The sequence below is a fragment of the Xenopus laevis genome, chromosome 3L, assembly GCF_017654675.1.
Source record: "Xenopus laevis strain J_2021 chromosome 3L, Xenopus_laevis_v10.1, whole genome shotgun sequence".
Classification (NCBI taxonomy): Eukaryota; Metazoa; Chordata; class Amphibia; order Anura; family Pipidae; genus Xenopus; species Xenopus laevis.
The window spans coordinates 7,396,537-7,420,562 of record NC_054375.1 but is presented as its reverse complement, the minus strand read 5'-3'; the positions used below and the strand labels follow the sequence as shown (position 1 = coordinate 7,420,562).

The 24,026-nt window shown below is 44.4% G+C and overlaps 1 protein-coding gene across 1 annotated transcript; it reads left to right on the top strand.

Annotated features, from left to right (window-relative positions):
- The first annotated feature begins 1,155 nt into the window (after nucleotides 1-1,155).
- dusp16.L (dual specificity phosphatase 16 L homeolog) lies at nucleotides 1,156-24,026 on the top strand. The gene is made up of 7 exons (XM_018240888.2): nucleotides 1,156-1,313; nucleotides 17,154-17,643; nucleotides 18,561-18,702; nucleotides 19,452-19,615; nucleotides 20,894-21,053; nucleotides 21,224-21,347; nucleotides 22,710-24,026. Exons 2-7 carry the CDS (start codon nucleotides 17,413-17,415, stop codon nucleotides 23,818-23,820), a joined length of 1,932 nt encoding a protein of 643 aa, XP_018096377.1. The 5' UTR covers nucleotides 1,156-1,313; nucleotides 17,154-17,412; the 3' UTR covers nucleotides 23,821-24,026.

Here is a 24,026-nt window from a genome sequence, read left to right as displayed (position 1 = left end):
GGCGAGATGGCACTCGCTTCGTTTTCTGAAGTCGCCCACAGATGCCTCACGAGAAAACTTTGGGCGGTATCAGAAAACCGAAGTGATCCGAGTGCCATCCCACCAGCGATTTACATTCTAGCCGGCGGGAAGGCAGTTTGGGGAGATTAGTCGCCCGAAGAATTGATTTGTTGCTGGGTGACTAAATCTCCCCGAATCTGAGCGTGTGTCCTTACCCTTAAGGGCAGAGCCACACGATGCTATTTCGGGAGATTAGTCGCCCAGCAACAAATCGCTTGTTCTTCGGACGACTAATCTCCTCAATGTAAATTGTCGGCGGGATGGCACTTGGAACGTCCATTTTCCAAAGTTGCCTCACGAGGAAACTTGGGCAACTTTAGATTTTACCTGGCGGGAAGGCAGTTCGGGGAGATTAGTCGCCCGAAGAAGCGTTTTGTCGCTGGGAGACTAATCTCCCGAAATAGCTGTGTGTGTCTCTGCCCTTAGAAGTCGCTCCCCCATATGTAATCAAAGGCACCAAGTTTGCCCAGGAGCAGTAACCCATAGCAACCGATAAGGTTTTTGCAGTAAAACATGTGAGCAGTAAATGCTGCCTGCTGATTGGTTGCTATTGGTTACTGCACTGGGGCAAACTCAGTGCCTTTTATTACATAACCCCATTTATCTTGTAACAGAAGTAGAATTGCACAAACATTCTGGTATCTCCTGAAAGCTTAGGTTGTCCTAAAAAAACAAAATCCCAATATATTGCTTATCTATGAACTGAAAGAGAACAAAAAAGTTAAACAGTTGACAGGTGGCAGTGGAAGGGTTAAAGGGCGTCGTTCCTGTAATGAAACTAAAGCAGAGAAATCGTGTGTGTGAAACTGGAGCCTCACAGTCTGACAGCATCTTCAGCCAGGAATGGGCCACAATATGAAACAACTAATGAACACCAGTTGGCTTACAAAGGTTCACATAATAAAAGGTAAAGTTCCCCTTTAAACGTCAATCACAAACACCTTGCGCCGAAGCTCCATAAAAGCCTCACGTGACCCTTTAGAACCCTCCCACAGCCTGACGTACGCGCGGCCCCGCCTTTTTTTCATTGACGCACATGGACACTGACACTCGACAACATCTCAGTCACGCCCCCAGCCCCTCCTCCGGTCAGTCCCGCCCCTCAGCTCATTTCGCTTCGTGGATTGGCTAGCGTTGACGTCATGCTGTTCTTCTCCGGGTGACCTCACCGCAGCCGGCTCTCACCCGCACCTCCCGCAACCCCGCACGGTGACCCGGTTGACGAGGCCCGGAACCCAAGCTCAGCAGAGCGGGTGAGTAAGTGGGCAGAGTGACGTCACTGTGCCCTTTGCTGTCATGTTGCGTCACGTTAGACCATGTGAGGGGCTGTGGGGCGGCACAAGTTGCTCCTGGGCGCTAATAAGTGTCATTAATGAAGGTTATATCAAGAATAAGCAGATTCAGCCTCTCAGTGGGGATTGTGGGAGTTGTAGTCCTGCAACGATTTCTTAGACAAAGTTTCAGGCCAGTCTCATCGAGTTATTCCTCCAAATCCCCCTGAGGTTTCCTTCTCTTCTCTCTCTTTTTTCAGGGGCAAGTTCTCCTTTCCTTCTCCCTGACTGCATTGCTAGATTGCAAGCTTTTGGGCCAGGAACATGTATTCATTTCCTATAAAGTGATTGTGAGGTTTGCTTAAGTCTGCTGAGCTCTTTGCTTATAGTTTAGGGGTATTTCACATTGGGGCAGTCGCTGGGAGTTAGTGCTGGGAGTTGTAGTTCAGCAACTGTGAGGGACCTCTGGTTTGTCCTGCACCCCTCTGGGTCTCTAATAACCACAGATGTTACTCCTATAAGCCCCTTGTTTCTCCCATAAGCCTCTTGTTTCTTCCATAAATCCCTTGTTTCTCCCATAAGCCTCTTGTTTCCCCCATAAGCCCCTTGTTTCTCCCATAAGCCTCTTGTTTCTCCCATAAGCCTCTTGTTTCTCCCATAAGCCTCTTGTTTCTCCCATAAGCCCCTTGTTTCTCCCATAAGCCTCTTGTTTCTCCCATAAGCCCTTGTTTCTCCCATAAGCCTCTTGTTTCTCCCATAAGCCTCCTGTTTCTCCCATAAGCCTCTTGTTTCTCCCATAAGCCCCTTGTTTCTCCCATAAGCCCCTTGTTTCTCCCATAAGCCCCTTGTTTCTCCCATAAGCCCCTTGTTTCTCCCATAAGCCTCTTGTTTCTCCCATAAGCCCCTTGTTTCTCCCATAAGCCCATTGTTTCTCTCATAAGCTTCTTGTTTCTCCCATAAGCCCCTTGTTTCTCCCATAAGCCCATTGTTTCTCTCATAAGCTTCTTGTTTCTCCTTGGTTACCCCAGTTAGGGGTAGAAAAAAAGTTACCCAAAAAGGGGTGAGTGAGAAACATGGCGTGTGTGTTCCCGATGTGTGTGTCCCCGATGTGTGTGTCCCCTGATATGTATGTGTGTGTCCCATATGTGTGTGTGTGTGTGTGTGTGTGACACACAGCCTGGGCCTAGGATTGATGTTCATGTGGGATATGTGTCCCTATGTACTTATTATTATTATTATTATTATTATTAATAATATTACTGTTATTATTGAGTTATCGTGTTCCTTACTCAACTTCCCGTTTCCACGGTGTATTTATTTCAGTGATTATGTAACGTCTCTCGCCAGTGGCCGTGTCCTAACAAGAACTTGGTACAATCTTGCAGGGTGATTGGCCAGTTCCGCTCTCACTGTTGCCCAATCTGGGATTTTTTTTTTGCAGTTAACTCCAGTTATCATGAAGGCCTGTTATTTACTGAATAATGCACCCCCTGTTGTAAAATATAAGGATATTAGAGGTCCCCTCGGAGTACCATGACTTGTATAAAAGCACAACCTTTATTTGCTTATAGAACTGGTGACTCATAATATCCTTATATCTCTCGACAGGGGGTACATTATTCACTATATAACAGGCCTTCATGATAATTGAAGTTTGGAGGTTTTGGAACTAAGGGGTTGGCAGGAGAGGTTTGTGTCTTGGGCACATTTTTGGGGAAAGATGCCAGTGTTGGGGGTAGTTGTTCTGGTCCAAATGGAGGACTTGAAAACTTGATTCAGAACAGGCTCATGATCATATTCAAAGGGACAGGTTTTTAGTTTTAGTTAACATTTAATATGTTATTGAATAGCTAATTGTAAGCAACTTTTCAATTCACTGACCCCATCTTAAAAAAAAAAAACGCTCTGTAAGGCTACAAATGTATTGTTATTGCTACTTTTTATTAGGGATGCACTGAATCCACTATTTTGGATTCGGCCGAACCCCCAAATCCTTCATGAAATATTCAGCCGAATACCGAACCGAATCCGAACCCTAATTTGCATATGCAACTTAGGGGTGGGAATGGGAAAACATTTTTTACTTCCTTATTTTGTGACAAAAAGTCAAGCGATTTCTCTCCCTGCCCCTAATTTGCATATGCAAATTAGGATTCAGGTTCGGCTGGGCAGACAATCCTGCTGAAAAAGGCTGAATCCCGAACCGAATCCTGGATTTGGTGCATCCCTACTTTTTATTACTCCTCTTTCTATTCAGGCCTCTCCTATTCATATTCCAGTCTCTTATTCAAATCAGTTGTATGGTTGCTAGGGGAATTTGGACCCTAGCAACTAGATTGCTGAAACTGCAAACTGGAGAGCTGCTGAATAAAAAGCTAAATAACTCAAAAACCAGAAATAATAAAAACTGAAAACCAATTTAAATTGACTCAGAATATCCCTCTCTACATCATGCTAACAGTTAATTCTTTCTCTCTCTCACTCTATCTTTCTCTCTTTTTCTCTTTCTCTCTCCTTCACTCTTTTTTTCTCTCTCTGTTTCTCTCTCTTTCTCACTCTCTATCGTCCTCTCTGTTTCTCTCTCCTTCACTCACTTTCTCTTGCTCTCTCTTTCTCTCTCTCACTCTTTCTCTCTTCTTCGCTCTCTCTCTCTTTGTGTATAAACCCACATATAAACCCAACAAATGAAATCTGAAACAGTGATTTTGTACTACTTCCCAATATGAATACAAATGTTGAATGATATTTAAACACAATTACAAATACAAGTGAGCGCTGGATCTCCCTGTCCCCTTTCTGTTCCCCGCCCGGTGATTATGACTTTGGAGACAATGTAGATCAGACAAGGCTGAATTTTGTAACCCTGTTTCGAAAGAGAAAACCAGCAGTGCAGACATTTGCAAGACACCCGCTGAAATGAGGAATAAAATATATGTCAGGAAGTTGCTTAGAATTACATTTTTTGCAAATTTCCATTCCCTTTAATGTTGTACATAAAACTGTGAGACAAGGCTTTGCATGAGGCGCCCTGGCACTGAAGTGGTTAATGCACAGAACTGGGTGACATCACTTTATTGTGAGCACAGCTGCAGCTCCGGGGGGCGGGGGAATTGAACCCCAGAGTGGGACGGACTTCACAACAGTTGATGTCATGGTGCAACTATGTGACATGGAATGGGGGGGGAGAAGCTCTTTCCCATGATTGGGGGGTGCATGTAGGGGGGCCTCGAAAACAAATAAACTCCAGATCTTAGAAGGAAAACAAAGAAGCAGAGGAGAAGGAACCTTCTATAGGTTTGGCCTCCTATAGGAATGTGACTGTATAATGTATATCATTTGTATAATCTGTATAATGTAAATTGTATCACGTCCACAAATCACAGTGTCGCTCACTCCACCGCAAAATTATATAATATAAACACTAGTCCCATTCTCTGTATCACTGGCCACCTGAGCTGATTCATGCACATTTGGCTGCTTTATATACTCTGTGTGTGTGTGTGTGTGTGTGTGTGTGTGTGTGTGTGTGTGTGTGTGTGTGTGTATATATATATATATATATACACACTGTATATATATATATATATATATATATATATATATATATATATATATATATATATAATGGGACTGTTGCTCTTTGCTCATAAACTATGGCAGCATAGGTATTCCCCTGTACTAAGCACAATTCAGCAGGAACAGTCCCTAAGTTTGTTCATAGTCTGTACAGAGAGATCCCATAAAACTATGGCAGCATAGGTATTCCCCTGTACTAAGCACAATTCAGCAGGAACAGTCCCTAAGTTTGCTCATAGTCTGTACAGAGAGATCCATAAAACTATGGCAGCATAGGTATTCCCCTGTACTAAGCACAATTCAGCAGGAACAGTCCCTAAGTTTGCTCATAGTCTGTACAGAGAGATCCCATAAAACTATGGCAGCATAGGTATTCCCCTGTACTAAGCACAATTCAGCAGGAACAGTCCCCTAAGTTTGCTCATAGTCTGTACAGAGAGATCCCATAAAACTATGGCAGCATAGGAATTCCCCTGTACTAAGCACAATTCAGCAGGAACAGTCCCCTAAGTTTGCTCATAGTCTGTACAAGTGTACAGAGAGATACAGAATGACTCCGTCAGACTCTGGTTTGCTAGTTTACAGTCATTAATTCAGTGCAGCAGAAGAGAGGGGAAGTGATCTCTGGGGGATTCCTGCAGTGCAGGTGACTTGGGGCCAGACATTATGGATATTCCGTTGGATTGCTGAGTGTTAGTTGTGGATACAGAACATGAAATCGATCCATTAAACATATTTCAGCCAAGACTCCTGATCATTCCTGTGGCCTCCCGCTGAACTGAACCTTGTCAGCTCTTGTGGTTGCATTCCCACTGTACATTGCCCCACATTTCTTATCCCTCTATTGTCCCCTTCTAAGTATAACCATAGAGGATTCTTTTTGCAGACGTTGGAAAAAATATTTTTAATGGCAGTGGCATACGGGCGACCTTGCAGCCCTTTGTGTGTCTCTCGGGATGAATGGAATCGTCATTCGGTGTTTAGATTGTAAGCTCTAATGACCAGGGCCCTCCTTACCGCCTGTATTGGTCACTATGTAGATATCGTATATACACCCTGCTATGAACAACCCCCTTTAAACTACAACTCCCAGCATCCATCCAGTCTGTGCTGGTCCCTTCCCTGCCCAACTGGGAAGTGCTACATTCCTCCCTTACTCGCCAGTGAATTCCCTTTGGGTTGGATGAGAGCCTTTGTACTAATGATTCCTCCGCAACTTCCTACAGTCATAGCCTATAGGAAAAAAATGGAAACCCTTTTTCTTTCTCCAATTTATTTTTCTTGTCACGTGTTACTTGCCCTTTAACAACTTATATTTATTAATCTTTCCCATAAGTGATGACAAAATGTGATTTTATTTAACATCAGGTAGGAAACCTAGTGGCTCATTGTTAGATTTGTGGACAGGAAACCCCGGGTAAGGATTATGTCAGCATGAATGGACATGGATCCTGCAAACGCTCGGGCCCTCTCTCTCTCGGGCCCTCTCTCTCTCGGGCCCTCTCTCTCTCTCAGGCTCTCTCTCTCTCTCGGGCCCTCTCTCTCTCGGGCCCTCTCTCTCTCTCGGGCCCTCTCTCTCTCTCGGGCCCTCTCTCTCTCTCGGGCCCTCTCTCTCTCGGGCCCTCTCTCTCTCGGGCCCTCTCTCTCTCTCTCTCTCTCGGGCCCTCTCTCTCGGGCCCTCTCTCTCTCTCGGGCCCTCTCTCTCGGGCCCTCTCTCTCTCTCGGGCCCTCTCTCTCTCTCTCGGGCCCTCTCTCTCTCTCTCGGGCCCTCTCTCTCTCTCTCGGGCCCTCTCTCTCTCGGGCCCTCTCTCTCGGGCCCTCTCTCTCTCGGGCCCTCTCTCTCGGGCCCTCTCTCTCGGGCCCTCTCTCTCTCTCGGGCCCTCTCTCTCTCTCTCGGGCCCTCTCTCTCTCTCTCTCGGGCCCTCTCTCTCTCGGGCCCTCTCTCTCTCTCGGGCCCTCTCTCTCTCTCGGGCCCCCTCTCTCTCTCTCGGGCCCTCTCTCTCTCTCTCGGGCCCTCTCTCTCTCGGTCTCTCTCTCTCTGGCCCTCTCTCTCTCTCTCTCTCTGGCCCTCTCTCTCTCTCTCTCTGGCCCTCTCTCTCTCGGGCCGTCTCTCTCTCGGGGTCTCTCTCTCTCGGGCCCTCTCTCTCTCTCTCGGGCCCTCTCTCTCTCTCTCTCCCTCTCTCTCCCTCTCTCTCGGCCCCTCTCTCTCTCTCTCTCGGGCCCTCTCTCTCTCTGGCTCTCTCTCTCAGGCCATTTCTCTCTCTCTGCCCTTCTCTCAGGCTGTCTCTGGCCCTCTCTCTCTCTCTCTCTCTCTCTCTGGCCCTCTTTTTCTTGGGCCCTCTCTCTTTCTCTCTCGGGCCCTCTTTCTCTCTGGCCTGAATGAGGAGTCTGGTTGAAGGCTGGTTGAAGGCAGCCAGGATGAGTCATTTATTGTCTTTGTGTAGTGCTGCTTGTATTTATTCTGCTGGGCTAGATAGATACATATATATATAGGCACATTTATCAAAGGTCAAATTTTGAATTCATGTGAGTTTTTTTTAACTCGATTGGGGGGTTATTTATTAAAAAAATCAAATATCTAAAACTCGCACAAATTTTACCGACTTGAAAACTTGAATCTAAGTTGACTATACTCGATTCAAGTTTTTTCTCCGAAAAAAACCCCCAAAACCTCGAATGTCAGGAAGGCGAGTAACATGTCCAAATTTCTCCCTGGACGTCTCCCAATGACTTATACATGAACTCGGCAGGTTTTAGGCAGTGAATAGTCTAATTTGATTATTTAAAGGGCCAGAGTTTGATCAATCTCAAAATTAATAGTATTATCGAGTTTGGATAATTCACAAATTGAATATGAGAGTTTTGACCATAAAAAAAAATTAATTCAACCCTTAATAAATCTGATATTACACATCTGGCAAAAATGACTTGACTGGGGGGGGTAGAGCATAAACAATCCCCCAATTACATTTCTGTTACCAGCAGTAGCCAGCTGCTTGCAGGCATTGGTCCAGCTCTGCGTGGGTGCTCCCGGCTACCAGGAAAATTGGCGAATCTCAGGGAAACTCGTCTTTACCTTCAGTGTTTGTTTGTTTTTTTGGGGGGGGGGGTTACCGGCCTTGTTTCCTGCTTCCCATTGGTTGCACCCGAATTTTAAATTCGGATACAGGCAGCATTGGACAGAGCTGGGGGTGTGAGCATGGGGGAGTCATTTCCATGTTTTCTATACAGCAGCTGGTTGCTAGGGACAGGCACTATAGAAACCCCAGGCTACATTTGTTAAACGCTGTATATTTCTTTTATGGATCCCAGTGCCGGACGTTTCTGGATTTAGCAACGTGGATCTGTGACTGATATAGAACAAGGTGTTAATTGTGACATCACACCCCTGCTGACATCATTGTTGGTCTCCCTCACATGTGACCTATGGAGTCAGAGATCAAATTCAAGGGGAAGTTGCCTCTAGAATGCTATTTGGTTGTCTGTGTATTGGAACGAAATGTGGGTATTTCTTGCAGTGTGTCCAGCCATTGAGATATATATATACTGAATGGAGCAGAGAGAGGGTGAGTAGTGGGAGCAGAGCTGTGAGTTGCTATTGAATGAGAGCGGCTATTCACATGTACAATCATGAGCTCACGCTTATCTCAGGGATAAAGGGACATGGACTGGATGAGAGCAGTTTATTACAAGGCCAAAGAGCGAATGACTTCATCTTCTCTGCATGTGCATTAAAGGGCCAGTACAACTGCAACACAGACTCCTCTCTCTTTCTCGTGCCACTGGGGGGTGTTGAAGGGAAGGGTCACCTTTTAGCATACTACAGAATGGTTCATCCTAAGCAACTTTTCCATTGGTCTTCGTTATTTATTTTTTATGGTTTTTTAATTTTTTTGCCTTTTTCTCTTTCCAGCTTTTCAAATGGGAGGGTGGGGGGTCACCCGTCAAACAAACAAATACTCTGTAATAGTTATGTGTGGGTCGGCCCGAACCTGTCCGACCCATGGGTATCAGGACAGCCTGCACATCACTACTCTGTAAGGCTACAAATTTATTGTTACTTTTTATTACTCCTCTTTCTATTCAGTCCTCTCCTATGCATATTCCAGTCTCTTATTCGATTCGATACATGGTTGCTAGGGTAATTTGGGCCCTAGCAACCAGATGTCTGAAACTGCAAACTGGGGAGCCGCTGAATAAAAAGCTAAATAACGCAAAAACCACAAAAAATCCAAATTAATTGCAAATTGTCTTAGAATATCACTCTCTACACCATACAGTTATAGGATCTGTTATCCAGAAACCCGTTATCCAGAAAGCTCTGAGTTACAGGAAGGCTGTCTCCCATAGACTTCATTTTATCCTCATAATCCAAAATTTTTAAAAATGATTTCCTTTTTCTCTGTAATAATAAAAGTACCCTGTAGTGGATCCAAACTAAGATATAATTAATCCTTATTGGAAGCAAAACCAGCCTATTGGGTTTATTTAATGTTTACGTGATTTTCTAGTAGATTTAAGGTACAGATATAGGACCTGTTATCCAGAATGCTTGGCATCTGGGATCTTCCGGATAACAGATCTTTGTGTAATATGGATCTCCATACCTTACTAGAAAATCATGTAAACATGAAATAAACCCAATAGGCTGTTTTTGCTTCCAATAAGGATTAATTATAATATTACTTAATTATATTTTACAATTTATATTACAATTATATTAATATAATTATAATGGGATGCCCCAAACTCCTCCTGGAGATGGCCAACATTTGGTCAGAGCCCCCTTAGCATATAACAGGGTTACTATTGTATTATTTGCCAAATTGAACCATTATTAGACAGGGCTTGGTCTTTGGTGTATGTAATCAGTAGTAGTTTTATACACCCTGCACATGGGCAGACTAAGGGCTCTTACACATGAGCGTTTTTACCTGCGCTCCCCTGCGTTCCGTTTTTCGGCGTTCAGCTGCAGGGGAGCGCAGGAATAGACGCATTTAATTATTTCAAATGGGGCTGTACTCACACAGGCGCATGTAGGCGCCGAACGCAGGTTGAGACGCAACATGCTGCATTTTTCCTGCGTTCGGCGCCTACATGCGCCTGTGCGAGTACAGCCCCATTTGAAATAATTAAATGCGTCTATTCCTGCGCTCCCCTGCGGCTGAACGCCGAAAAACGGAACGCAGGTAAAAACGCTCATGTGTAAGAGCCCTAACAGTGGACTGTGAGACCCTCAGATTCCAAAGGGTTAATGCGAGGCCCCATTGGTTTCTGGAGAGGAGCCCTCTGATTGGCTGACATGATGTAAGCACTGAGAGCGTCTCATTTAAAAGCAGTGACATCACCCAGAGTGAAAGGTTTATCGCTCTATCACGATGACATCAGCGAGTGTTATTATAGGACATACGGACTGGACTGATCTCTCTCTTACTTTCATAAAAAGCCGTTACTTGTGCAGCTATAGACACATAATTGTTCTGTTTCATATGTTCAGTACACTTCTTTTATTACGTGTCAGTGATAACGCTGATAGGCTGCAATTGTTGCATTCGTGTTTTCTTTTAAAACGTATTCTTAAAGGAACAAGTATCAAAATATCAGATTATACCGGAGGTACGAAGCTATGTGTCATGTATAATAAAGGAGCTGTGTAAAAAAAGGTGTCCCCATTGTAAGCAGCAGTCCTGCCCTGCTTTATGGCAGCTGAGATTCTAGCTATCTGTATAACAGAGCATTCTGTCCCAGTGGCTGCACAGATCCTATCTGATCCCCATTGTAAGCAGCAGTCCTGTCCTGCTTTATGGCAGCTGAGATTCTAGCTATCTGTATAACAGAGCATTCTGTCCCTGTGGCTGCACAGATCCTATCTGATCCCCATTGTAAGCAGCAGTCCTGTCCTGCTTTATGGCAGCTGAGATTCTAGCTATCTGTATAACAGAGCATTCTGTCCCTGTGGCTGCACAGATCCTATCTGATCCCCATTGTAAGCAGCAGTCCTGTCCTGCTTTATGGCAGCTGGGATTCTAGCTATCTGTATAACAGAACATTCTGTCCCAGTGGCTGCACAGATCCTATCTGATCCCCATTGTAAGCAGCAGTCCTGTCCTGCTTTATGGCAGCTGAGATTCTAGCTATCTGTATAACAGAACATTCTGTCCCAGTGGCTGCACAGATTCTATCTGATCCCCATTGTAAGTAGCAGTCCTGTCCTGCTTTATGGCAGCTGAAATTCTAACTATCTGTATAACAAAACATTCTGTCCAGTGGCTGCACAGATCCTATCTGATCCCCATTGTAAGCAGCAGTCCTGTCCTGCTTTATGGCAGCTGAGATTCTAGCTATCTGTATAACAGAACATTCTGTCCCAGTGGCTGCACAGATCCTATCGATCCCCATTGTAAGCAGCAGTCCTGTCCTGCTTTATGGCAGCTGAGATTCTAGCTATCTGTATAATAGAACATTCTGTCCCAGTGGCTGCACAGATCCTATCTGATCCCATTGTAAGCAGCAGTCCTGTCCTGCTTTATGGCAGCTGAGATTCTAGCTATCTGTATAACAGAACATTCTGTCCCAGTGGCTGCACAGATCCTATCTGATCCCCATTGTAAGCAGCAGTCCTGTCCTGCTTTATGGCAGCTGAGATTCTAGCTATCTGTATAACAGAGCATTCTGTCCCAGTGGCTGCACAGATCCTATCTGATCCCCATTGTAAGCAGCAGTCCTGTCCTGCTTTATGGCAGCTGAGATTCTAGCTATCTGTATAACAGAACATTCTGTCCCAGTGGCTGCACAGATCCTATCTGATCCCCATTGTAAGCAGCAGTCCTGCCCTGCTTTATGGCAGCTGAAATTCTATTTATCTGTATAACAGAGCATTCTGTCCCAGTGGCAGAAATATTATATAAAAAGTGATGCTGTTCCTTTAAGAAAAAGAAATGACAGAGTAATGAGTGTTACATAATAAACAGTGTGAGGGTTAATCTATCACCAGATTACAGGACATTTATAGATAACAATGTCATCCGGTTAATATTAAACTGACTGTTTCATGCCGACTTCTAGTTTCAAGCCTGTTGCGATCTGCGCCCTTTAACTGGCCAATAAACACATAAAGTGGCTAGCGGGAGAAGTTTTCCATCATAAACGACTTTTGCTTCAGCACCTTGTTATCGCTCTCGTTAATAATCATTTCTTTGGCCATTAGAAGAGATCCCAGATTATTAGATATTATTATAATAATAAAACTCTGCTAATTCCATCAGGACTCCATGTAAATACCAGGAAGCATCTATTTCCTCTATGTACACGGTATTTAGAAGTAAACCGAAAAAAGTTTGGCTAATAGTGATATGTGGGGTTCGGGTCGACCTCGCACTGCTCCTCGAGGCTCGCCACTTTCAAATGCCGGCTTCCGACTTCCCTTTTTTTTATTTTCTTCTCTCCCTTGTGCACTGCTGGTTCTGATTCTTGAAACAATGTAGCACAAGTCAGTCTTGCCTGAATCTTCATAGGTTTGTTAATTAACCAGCTTCTGCTGCATTGTTTCAAAAGTTGCAACCACCCGGACGGGGAATAGAAAGGGCATCGATCCTTCCCTGATTTGGACTGACCCGACTTTTCTGCTCCTGCTCAGCAGCTGGTTCACATGGGGGGGTTAAAGGACCAGTAACCTTTTCTTTTTTTTTTAAATTTGTTTGTATAGATCGAAAAAAAACACCAACATAAATGAAACTTTAAAATCGCAAAGTCTTTATTAAGAAATAACCGAAACTCCGCTTGCACTCCCCTTCAGAAAAGGCGACAATCGCGCGGCACTCGATTTCTCCTCACTGGCTATATCCTATAAGGAACGATGGATCGCCAGGTCGCTTTCTGAAGAGGAGCACAAGCGGAGATTCAGTAATTTATTAATAAAGACTTGCAATTTTAACGTTTAATTTGCGTTGGTGGTTTTTTTTCCCGGTCTATACAAACTAATTAAAAAAAAAAAAGATGTTACTGGTCCTTTAATGATTACACCAGTGAATGAATGAGAGAACAGTGAGGAAGTGAGAGAATGGAATATTGGGGGGCTGTGTGTAAGGGAACGGGTCAGTAAGTCTCCCTTGTCTTGTATTTGGCACCTGCCTAAAATAGTCCCTATATATTAATATATGTCCTAGTGGGGGGAGGTGCAAGGCTGGGGGTGTAGAAGTTCTATATAAATCCCTCAGCTGCCTCACTGGCTCCCTCCTGCTTCTTCCCCATTTAGTAACTTCCCTGTATCGGGTGCTGCTGGGTCACAATTCACTTTGTCGGGTCTTAAGTAAATAGCGAGGAGTGGGGTATGGGGGTCCCACCAGGGGAGGGGGAGTCCACAGCACCCACAGTAGAGTCCTGCAGCGGGTCGGTACCCATGGGTTAGCTGCAAAAACCTGCGGAACCCTGCAGGTTGCAGGTAGAAATTTCGGGAGCGGGTATAGACGCGGGTCAGCGGTTCTCTAGGTTTGCGGGTCTTCTCAATAGCGAGTTTTACTCTTTTTTTTCTGATCACGCCTACTTCCAATGATGTCACTTCTGGTTTACAACGACGGCACTTCCTGTTTCTTGATAGTCAGCGGGTCGCGGATCGGGTTGCGGATAAGGTACTTGTGGGTCAGGTAGCAGGTCCAACCAGGTAAGTATGCGGGTCGGATTTAACAAATCGGTTCCGCGCAGGACTCTAAACCATAGCACCCACAAGGAGCGTATCTGGGGCCCACTGCGTTTCCCTCCGGCCCAGTCCGACCCTGAATGTAAACATGTGTTTATAAAGCGCCAACATATTGTGCAGCGCGGGTTACTTTTCCTCTTCATCTCCCTGACCTGTGTGCTTGGTTGCTAGGCTAAAGCATCCTAGTAACTCATAGTAAAAGCAGAATCTTTTGTCATTAAAGGGTTATTTATAGGGATGCACCGAATCAACTATTTTGGATTCGGCCAAACCCCAGAATCCTTTGCGAAAGATTCGGCCAAATACCGAACCGAATCCAAACCATAATTTGCATATGCAAATGAGTGAGGGGGAGGGTAAAAGAGAGCCGTGGACTTTACTTCCTTGTTTTGTGACGAAAAGTCACATGATTTTAAGGATTTGGATTCGGTTCAGCCAGGCACAAGTATTCGGCCAAATGCTGCTGAAAATGGTCGAATCCTGGCCGAATACCGAATCAAATCCTGGATTCGGTGCATCCCTAGTTGTTTATCACAAGCCAAGTTTTAGGATGTTATTTATTAGGGATGCACCGAATTCAGGATTCAGTTCAGCATTCGGGCGTTTTTCAGCAGGATTCAGCGAATTCTTCTGCCCGGCCGAACTGAACCCAAATCCTAATTTGCATATGCAAATTAGGGGCGGGGAGGGAATTCACATGACTTTTTGTCACAAAACAAGGAAGTAAAACATGTTTTCCCCTTCCGACCCCTAATTTACATATGCAAATTAGGATTCGGTTCGGTATTCGGCTGAATTTTTAGCGAAGAATTCGGGAGTTCGGTCGAATCCAAAATAGTGGATTTGGTGCATCTCGATTATTTATTATACCTCAAATTTATCTGGTCGGGCTTTTTGTGGAACAAAAAGATTCAAGATTTCAAGATTTATTATACCCCGATGCTGCAAAAAGCCCGAATGTGAAAATCCGCCATCTCACACTGTCGAGGTCCTGTATAAGTTTATAGGAGTTTGAATTGAAGTTATCAGGGTTTGTACTGCGTTTAGCCTGAAAATCCGAAAAATTCAGGGTGTTCATGTAAAAACCTGAAAAAATGGAGCATTTCGTGAAAACAGTCAGAAACAAATCTGATGATTTTATAGGGTTTTTTTCCCCCCAATCCAATTAATTCAAGTTCTTTTAATTAACAAATAAGGTCAAATCGGGGATGGGAGTTTGGTCGTGTTTTTTTTATTAATATGAGATAAAATTTGGATTTTAGTAAATAACTCCTTTAATTTACCTCGAATGAACGCAAAACTCGAATGATTTCTAATTTTAAGAAAATACTTGAATGAAAAGAAAACCCAAATTATAGTGTTCAGGGTTTAGTTGGTGTATTTTCGGAATCTAACTGTTTTCAGGGTCAGGGTATAATAAATCTCGAATGATTCCAGTTTAAAAAAAAAATAATAATCAAGGTTTTTCTTTTTTAACCTGAAAAATTTATTTTTGACCAAAAAAAAAAAAAACCTTGAATTTTCGTGGAAAACACAACTGGAACCTTAATAAATCTGCCCCTAAGTGTCATTTTTAAACAACACCACACCCCGTATTCTTCATCTTAAAGAGGTGGTTCACCTTTGAGGTAACTTTTAGTATGTTCTAAAATGTCCTAGAAACTTTGCAATTGGTCCTCCATTATTTATATTTTATAGTTGTTGAATAATTTCCCTTTTACTTCTGACTCTTTCCAGCTTTCAAATGGGGGTCACTGACCCCATCTAAAAAAAATAAAAGCTCTGTAAGGCTACACATTTATTATTATTATTATTATTGCTACTTTTTATTACTCGTCTTTCTATTCAGGCCTCTCCTATTCATATTCCAGTCTCTTATTCAAATCAATGCATGGTTGCTAGGGGAATTTGGACCCGAGCAACCAGATTACTGAAACTGCAAACTGGAGAGCTGCTGAATAAAAAGCTAAATAAGTCAAAAACCACAAATAATAAAAAATGAAAACCAATTGCAAATTGTCTCTGAATATCCCTCTCTACATCATACTAACAGTTTATTTAAAGGGGAACAACCCCTTTAATCCCTAAACTTTTTATTAAAGGGAAACTCCACTTGAAACCTTATACCCATTGAAAGAAATTGTCTCGGCAACTTCCCAAAATCCATTCAGTCCTCATTGTCATTGTGTCCCTGCCTGGTTCTGACTCTTTAAACAATGTAGCAGAAGTCTGTTCTCCTCCAGGTCTGTCTGCTGTTGTGAGAGGAGAACCAACAGTGCAGGGAATATAATGATTGTTTTTGGGCGGTGATTCCGGTGAGTGGTGGATGAGCCTGAATCAGCTGTGAGAGGTTGCTGGGATTCCCCAGGTGGGCGGATAGTCCTCTTTCACTCCGCGAGTACATAAGGACAGATCTATAGAGTTTCATGAGTCACTCTTTGTTGTACTCGGAGGTTCTCTCTTCTGTAAGTGCCGCTGTCATATCTGCACTTAACAAGAGACAAATTGGCTTATTGCAGACACTCAGAATGAAAGCAGTTATGCCACACGCCAGCCCCAATTCTCAGTCATAATGGAAATATATGAAGCGCAGAGAGAGAGTGTGCGTTTGTGTATAAATATATATATATATATCCCAGCAGGTGACAGCACTCCAAGGATGATTCCACATAGTCAAAAGTTCAGATAAAATAAAGGTTTATTTAAAGTCCAATGTTTTGATTCCTTACAGGAATCTTCGACAGGGAAAAGAAATATAAATAAATATATATATATATATATATATATATATATATATATATATATATATATATATATATATATATATATATATATATATATATATCTCTCTCTCTGTAGGGCCGCCATCAGGGGGACACAGGGGGTATAAGTGGCCCGGGCCTGAAGGGGGGTCCGGCAGTGCTGAACTTTCCTAAAAAGCCGGGCCCCCCTTGACTGGACAAAGCCGAGCCACCCTTCCGTATTGTCAAAAATGATTTCCTTTTTCTGTGTAATAATAAAACAGTAGTTTGTACCTGATCCCAACTAAGATATAATTAATCCTTATTGGAAGCAGAACCAGCCTATTGGGTTTATTTCATGTTTACATGATTTTCTAGTAGACTTAAGGTATGAAGATCCAAATTACGGAAAGATCCATTATCCAGGTCCTGAGCATTCTGGATAACCGGTCCTGCCCAGGGGGGTTGCTGGGAGTTGTAGTTGAGCTCTAACTCGCCTTTTCCAGCATGGTGCACTTCTGGTGGGAGGTGAATTGGAAAGCTACGGTGTCTCACTAGTCTCATTTGCGTGGGAGTGTGAGAGTTAACGTGGTGTGTAGAAGTGCCTGTGACTAAATCCAATAGCGATGAGCTCATTCCCATTCTGCTTTTTTATCTTCCCCCTAATCATCTCCTCCTTGGCCTGTCATTCTTCTTCTGCACCTTCCCCATGAGTTTGGATTTCTCCAATGTTTTTTCCATTCTCCTCCCTTCCCGTGAAAGAGAAACATTGCTGAACTCCCCCATGTGCTCCGTCCCCCCCATTTGCAGGCACAGCTGAAGGAGGAGGAAGAGGCTGAACTGGGGAGCGAAGGTGAAGGAATGATGTAATTCGTATACAACGTCGCAGCATCTTTTGTTTGTACTTGTGCAACTGCCTCCCAAACAAGCTCCCCGGCCGCCAGTGAGACGAGTCCAACTGTCAGATTCTTATCAGCACGATGCCCTGATGCACCTGGGGAGCACAATGAGCCTGACAGAACCATAACCGACCCCCACTCTGCTCCTCCACCTGGGCAGAGGCGCTGTGATGGCCTCCGAGAGTCCCCAATGCCGGATACTGACTGCCGAAAAGCTGGTCACTTGGATGGAAGGGGGAACGGAGAAGCTGCTGCTCATTGACAGTCGCCCCTTTGTGGAGTTCAACACCGCTCATATCCTCGAAGCCGTCAACATCAATTGCTCCAAACTGATGAAGAGGAGGCTGCAGCAGGACAAGGTCCAGATTGTGGAACTCATCCAGCACTTGGCCAAACACACGGTGAGGAGGGGCGCAGAGCATAGTCCATTGCTCTTTTACTTTAGGGGTTGCTCACCTTCCAACACCTTTTTCAGTTCAGTTTGTTTCAGATAGTTCCCCAGAAATAACAACTTTTTTCAATTACTTTCTATTATCTATGTGTGTTTTTCTAATAGTGAAGTGTAAAGAGTTATTTTGACCTTCTAAAGAAGCTCGGAGGGGGGGGGGGTTGCCGACCCTTATAATACATGAGTGATACTCAGAGTTCCCTGTATAACTCAGCCTGCAGCCTTGTGCCTTTATATGGTCACAGAACAACCCCTCAGTGACTTCTAATATCCTTATCATTTACAGTAGGGGGTACATTATCCCTTATAATACATGAGTAATACTCAGAGTTCCCTGTATAACTCAGCCTGCAGCCTTGTGCCTTTATATGGTCACAGAACAACCCCTCAGTGACTTCTAATATCCTTATCATTTACAGTAGGGGGTACATTATCCCTTATAATACATGAGTGATACTCGGTGTTCCCTGTATAACTCAGCCTGTAGCCTTGTGCCTTTATATGGTCACAGAACAACTCCTCAGTGACTTCTAATATCCTTATCATTTACAGTAGGGGGTATATTATCCCTTATAATACATGAGTGATACTCAGAGTTCCCTGTATAACTCAGCCTGCAGCCTTGTGCCTTTATATGGTCACAGAACAACCCCTCAGTGACTTCTAATATCCTTATCGTTTACAGTAGGGGGTACATTATGCTTTATAATACATGAGTGATACTCAGAGTTCCCTTTAGGAGGAAGCTCTGAGAATGGCGCTGAGATTTCACCCGATAGCAAATATACACTAGTGAATGTGCTTGTAGTCTCTGCAGTACTGGTGGCAGCAGCCATGTTTATTGCCCTTACTCTGTGTCTCCCTCTACAGGTGGAACTGGATTGCCAGACCCAGCAGGTGGTCGTGTATGATCAGAGTTCGGTGGATGTTTCCGCTTTGCCTGCCGAGTGTTTCCTGTCTGTTCTGCTTGGGAAACTGGACAAACTGTTCCACAATGTGCAACTTCTCTCAGGTACTGGAGTCTGGGACTCAAGCAGTGGGTGGGACTAGAACAAGCTGATGGAAGCTTACAGTAGAGAAAGCACCTTATGGGGGTGGGGGGATTTAAAGTTATACTGACAATTCTCAATTAATTTGTGATTTAAGAATAAAAATACTGTAAACTTGCCTCATATCTGACACTTAGAGGCAGATTTATCAAAGCTCGAATTTCAAATTCACGTGAGTTTTTAAAAACTCCCCTAAACTCCCATGAATTCTAAATTCAACCAATCGAAATTTATTAAAATAATAAAAAATTTTAAACTCGGAATGGATTCGACCCCAAAACGCGAATCTAATTTGTTCCTAATTTTAAAAACTCGATCCGAGTTTTTTTTTGTTTTTTTTAGGAGAAAAACCTCGAATCGAGTTTTTAAAGTTCAAATCAAATACATTTCGAATCGGGTTGATTCCATCCGAGTTTAAAGGAAGGCTGAAAACAAATCAAAAGTGTTCCCTGGACCTCTCCCATTGACTTAAATGGCAATTCGGCAGGTTTTCGGGGAAGAATAGCCAAATTTGAGTTCCTAAAGGGCCAGAGTATGATAAATCTCGAAAATGTAATTTTTTTAAAAAAAACTCAAAACTAACTCATTATTCCCTAGTCGAATTTGACAGCTTTGATTCGAATTTGAATTTTCCATTCGACCCTTGATAAATCTGCCCCTTAGCTATGGCACTTTTCCAACCATAATTCATCGTAATTTACTCGCTGTCTAGGGGGTTTTTCGGAATTTTCCGCGTGCTTCCCTGGGCTGTGTGAAGGCAAAGCTTCTATGGTTCCCACCTGCATCTCCCAGCCCTGCCTGCCTGTGTCCAGCGTGGGCCCCACTCGCATTCTCCCTCACCTGTACCTCGGCTGCCAAAAGGACGTACTCAACAAGGTGAGGTCTTCCACCAGATTCCAGGTCCTGTTATCCTATGATCTCGTATCCAGAAGGTGGGGTTTTTGTCATAGGGGGAAATTCACAAAAGTGGTGATATTCAGACAAAATAAAAAAAAATCCTACCAAATTCACAAACCCCTATCTCCACTTTTGTGAATTTGTCTTTAAAACAGAAAGTTTTCCTATTTTGTCTTTCCCACGACATTTTAACGATATCAATTCTGTGATTAACGATTATTAAGCCGGTCAGTCTAGACATATACTTTCCCAGCTGCCTCCAGTCATGTGACTTGTGCTCTGATAAACTTCAGTCACTCTTTACTGCTGTACTGCTAATTGGAGTGATATCACCTCCACCCTTAGCAGCCTAGCAACAGAACAATGGGAAGGTAGTGTTGCCACCCGGCCGGTATTTTACCGGCCTAGCCGGTAAAACACCAGCCAAGGCCGGGGCCGGTATTACAAATTTACCGGCAATGTAGCTGCTGGTAAATTTGTAATACACCTAAAAAAAGCCCGTGGCTTGCTCCAAACTCACCTTTTTTCCTGGGCTTCATGCCAAATGTGTGTGTTTGGCTCCGCCCCCTTTGATGGCACAACCTGGCCAGCCAATAGCTCATCATGGCCCGCCCCCTTTAGCATCACGGCCTGCCCTTTTAACCCCGCCCCCTCCACCTGCCGGTGAAGATTATTTTAAAAGGTGGCAACCCTATGGGAAGGTAACCAGATAACAGCTCCCTAACACAAGATAACAGCTGTCTGTTAGATCTAAGAACTACACTCAATAGTAAAATCCAGGTCCCACTGAGACACATTCAGTTACATTGAGTAGGAGAAACAACAGACTGCCAGAAAGCAGTTCCATCCTAAAGTGCTGGTTTTACTTGTTTTGTTAATGAGAATTTTTTACCTATAGAGTTAGACAGAAACTTGTGCCCTGACTATAAAATGCTAATCTCTATTAATAGGCTAATAACTCCCCAATGGGGCACCTACAAGAGGTGTGAAATGAAGATTGGGGGAACCAAATCAGAGCAAATTATTTTAGAATTGATCGGACACATGGAAAAGAGTTATACTGAGCTTTAGTGTCAGTAAACTTTCTTTCACTAAAAAATAAAAAGTGGCAGTTGAGTCGGAATTTAGGCGGATTTCTGTTTGTAAATATGGAGAAAGTTTTTTTTACAACAGTTTATCATCACTTTTACTCCACTTTTGTGAATTCCCCCCATAGAATTTCCCAGTCACTTACCTTTCTTTCTGCCCCCGGCGCAGGAGCTGATTCAGCAGAATGAAATCGGGTACGTACTGAACGCCAGCAACACCTGCCCCAAACCAGACTTCATCTCAGACTCTCACTTTCTGCGGGTACCTGTGAACGACAGCTTCTGCGAAAAGATCCTGCCGTGGTTGGACAAATCTGTGGATTTCATAGGTAGGGCCACGGTATATCTGCTCTTCCTCCGGCGTCTTTCATGCAAGAAACATTAGCAAAGAACTAAGTGAACTGATCAGACAAGTGAGAGCTGTAGTTCGACCCACAACCTGAGTCTTAGTAAATGATCAGCCTATAACCTTTTCTCCTTTTGATTATTTATGAAACAGAGAAAGCCAAGGCTTCAAATGACCGTGTCCTAGTGCACTGCTTAGCTGGGATCTCCCGTTCTGCAACCATTGCTATTGCCTATATCATGAAGAGGATGGACATGTCCCTGGATGAGGCTTATAGGTAATTGCTGTGCACTTATCCTGGTTATAAAGCAGGACAGGACTGCTGCTTCCAATGGGGATCAGATAGGATCTGTGCAGCCACTGGGATAGAATGTTCTGTTATACAGATAGCTAGAATCTCAGCTGCCATAAAGCAGGACAGGACTGCTGCTTACAATGGGGATCAGATAGGATCTGTGCAGCCACTGGGATAGAATGTTCTGTTATACAGATAGCTAGAATCTCAGCTGCCATAAAGCAGGACAGGACTGCTGCTTACAATGGGGATCAGATAGGATCTGTGCAGCCACTGGGACAGAATGCTCTGTTATACAGATAGCTAGAATCTCAGCTGCCATAAAGCAGGACAGGACTGCTGCTTAAAATGGGGATCAGATAGGATCTGTGCAGCCACTGGGACAGAATGCTCTGTTATACAGATAGCTAGAATCTCAGCTGCCATAAAGCAGGACAGGACTGCTGCTTACAATGGGGATCAGATAGGATCTGTGCAGCCACTGGGACAGAATGCTCTGTTATACAGATAGCTAGAATCTCAGCTGCCATAAAGCAGGGCAGGACTGCTGCTTACAATGGGGATCAGATAGGATCTGTGCAGCCACTGGGACAGAATGTTCTGTTATACAGATAGCTAGAATCTCAGCTGCCATAAAGCAGGACAGGACTGCTGCTTACAATGGGGATCAGATAGGATCTGTGCAGCCACTGGGACAGAATGTTCTGTTATACAGATAGCTAGAATCTCAGCCGCCATAAAGCAGGACAGGATTGCTGTTTCCAATGGGGATCAGATAGGATCTGTGCAGCCACTGGGACAGAATGTTCTGTTATACAGATAGCTAGAATCTCAGCTGCCATAAAGCAGGACAGGACTGCTGCTTACAATGGGGATCAGATAGGATCTGTGCAGCCACTGGGACAGAATGTTCTGTTATACAGATAGCTAGAATCTCAGCTGCCATAAAGCAGGACAGGACTGCTGCTTACAATGGGGATCAGATAGGATCTGTGCAGCCACTGGGACAGAATGCTCTGTTATACAGATAGCTAGAATCTCAGCTGCCATAAAGCAGGACAGGACTGCTGCTTACAATAGGTATTGTGTAAGACAAGAAAATAACCCTGTTTGGCTCAGACTTTTGTCTGTATTTGTATTTATGCTTTCTGTATTTCATTGGAATGATGTTTTTTTCCCCCTTCTGTTTTGGAGGCCTGGAGAGCACAACCCAATCTCTTTGCATCCTTGTACAGTAACACAGCCTTCAATTGCAAAAATGTAGTAACATTTCTAAAAATGTAATGGCTTTGTGGGGCCGGTTTCTATAAAATGCTTTATGGCATCTCCTGTGCTTTCCTCCAGGTTTGTGAAGGAGAAGAGACCGACCATCTCTCCGAATTTCAACTTCCTGGGGCAGCTTCTAGATTTTGAGAAGAAAATTAAGGCTCATACTGGGCAAACGGCGCCACCGTGTAAACTGAAACTTCAGCTGGAACTTAACACCAACGAGCAAGTCGGCTCTGCAGAGACCCACCACCCACCAAGCCCGCTGCATAGCCGTCCTACCTCAGCAGAGCCGCAGCCCGAGCCCTCCAGAGTACAGCCGCCTTCATGCGTAGAGGAGACCCCACTTCTGCAAGGCCTCAACGGACTTCATGTGTCTCCCACTGAGAAGCTCGGGGACAGCAATAAAATCAAGCGCTCGTTCTCTCTGGATATCAAGTCGGTGCCTTTTTGCGTGACATCTCTTTCCGCCAGTTCTGAGGACAATACAGAGTTCTACAAACCTCCCCCTACCCTGGAAGGTGGCGGCAAGATGTGCCAGTTCTCACCGGTCGAGGAGGTTTCTGAGCAGACACCGGAGCCGAGTCCAGACAAAGAGGAAGCGGCGGGGGTCCTAGATAAAACCATTGGTACCCGGCAAACAGAGGCCACTCTCAGGCAACAACAGCACATGGGACGGGCCAGCGTTCTGCCCCAGAGGTCACTAGCCACCCCACTGTTCCGCAGCGGAAGTATGGAGGACAACCGCAAAACAAACTTCTTGTTTGGACTGTCCAGCAGCCAGCAGCACCTGGCCAGATCTGGCTTGGGCCTCAAAGACTGGCACTCAGACATTCTAACAACACAGGCCACCTCACTAACTGGCAGCTGGTACTTCACCTCTGACTCCCCCGCCCACTTCTATTCTGCCTCCGCCCTGTATGGGGGCGGGACATTCACAGCTTACAGCTGTGGGCAACTCCCTGCAGAAAGCTCCTGTGCGGTGCGCAGGAGGCAGAAACCCTCAGCCCGCGGGGACTCCCGTCGAAGTTGGCACGAGGAAAGTCCCTTCGAGAAGCAGTTTAAGCGCCGCAGCTGTCAGATGGAGTTTGGGGAAGGGCTGGCAGACAGCAGATCTCGAGAAGAACTGGGGAAAGTAGGCAGCCAGTCGAACTTTTCCGGGAGCATGGAGATCATCGAGGTGTCCTGAGACTGGCTGCGGGTTGGGGAGGGTAGCAGGGAGTCAGCGAGCTGAGCTTCTGGTCTCGTTGTTTGTTTTTCTTCTTTTCCCTGTTAATCTGAATCAGTCATCCGTACAGTAAAGTGCTGGGTCTTAAAGTGGAACTATTGTGAAAATGAAATCTCGATATAAGCTTCATCATACTAAAATGAGATGATTTCTAAAAACAATCAATT

Excerpts from the sequence above, each read along its gene's own strand:
- dusp16.L (XM_018240888.2), top strand. The coding sequence starts at position 17,413 with ATGGCCTCCGAGAGTCCCCAATGCCGGATACTGACTGCCGAAAAGCTG. Across the intron at positions 17,644-18,560 it reads AGCACTTGGCCAAACACACG|GTGGAACTGGATTGCCAGAC; the intron begins GTGAGGAGGGGC and ends CTCCCTCTACAG. Across the intron at positions 21,054-21,223 it reads CAAATCTGTGGATTTCATAG|AGAAAGCCAAGGCTTCAAAT; the intron begins GTAGGGCCACGG and ends TTTATGAAACAG.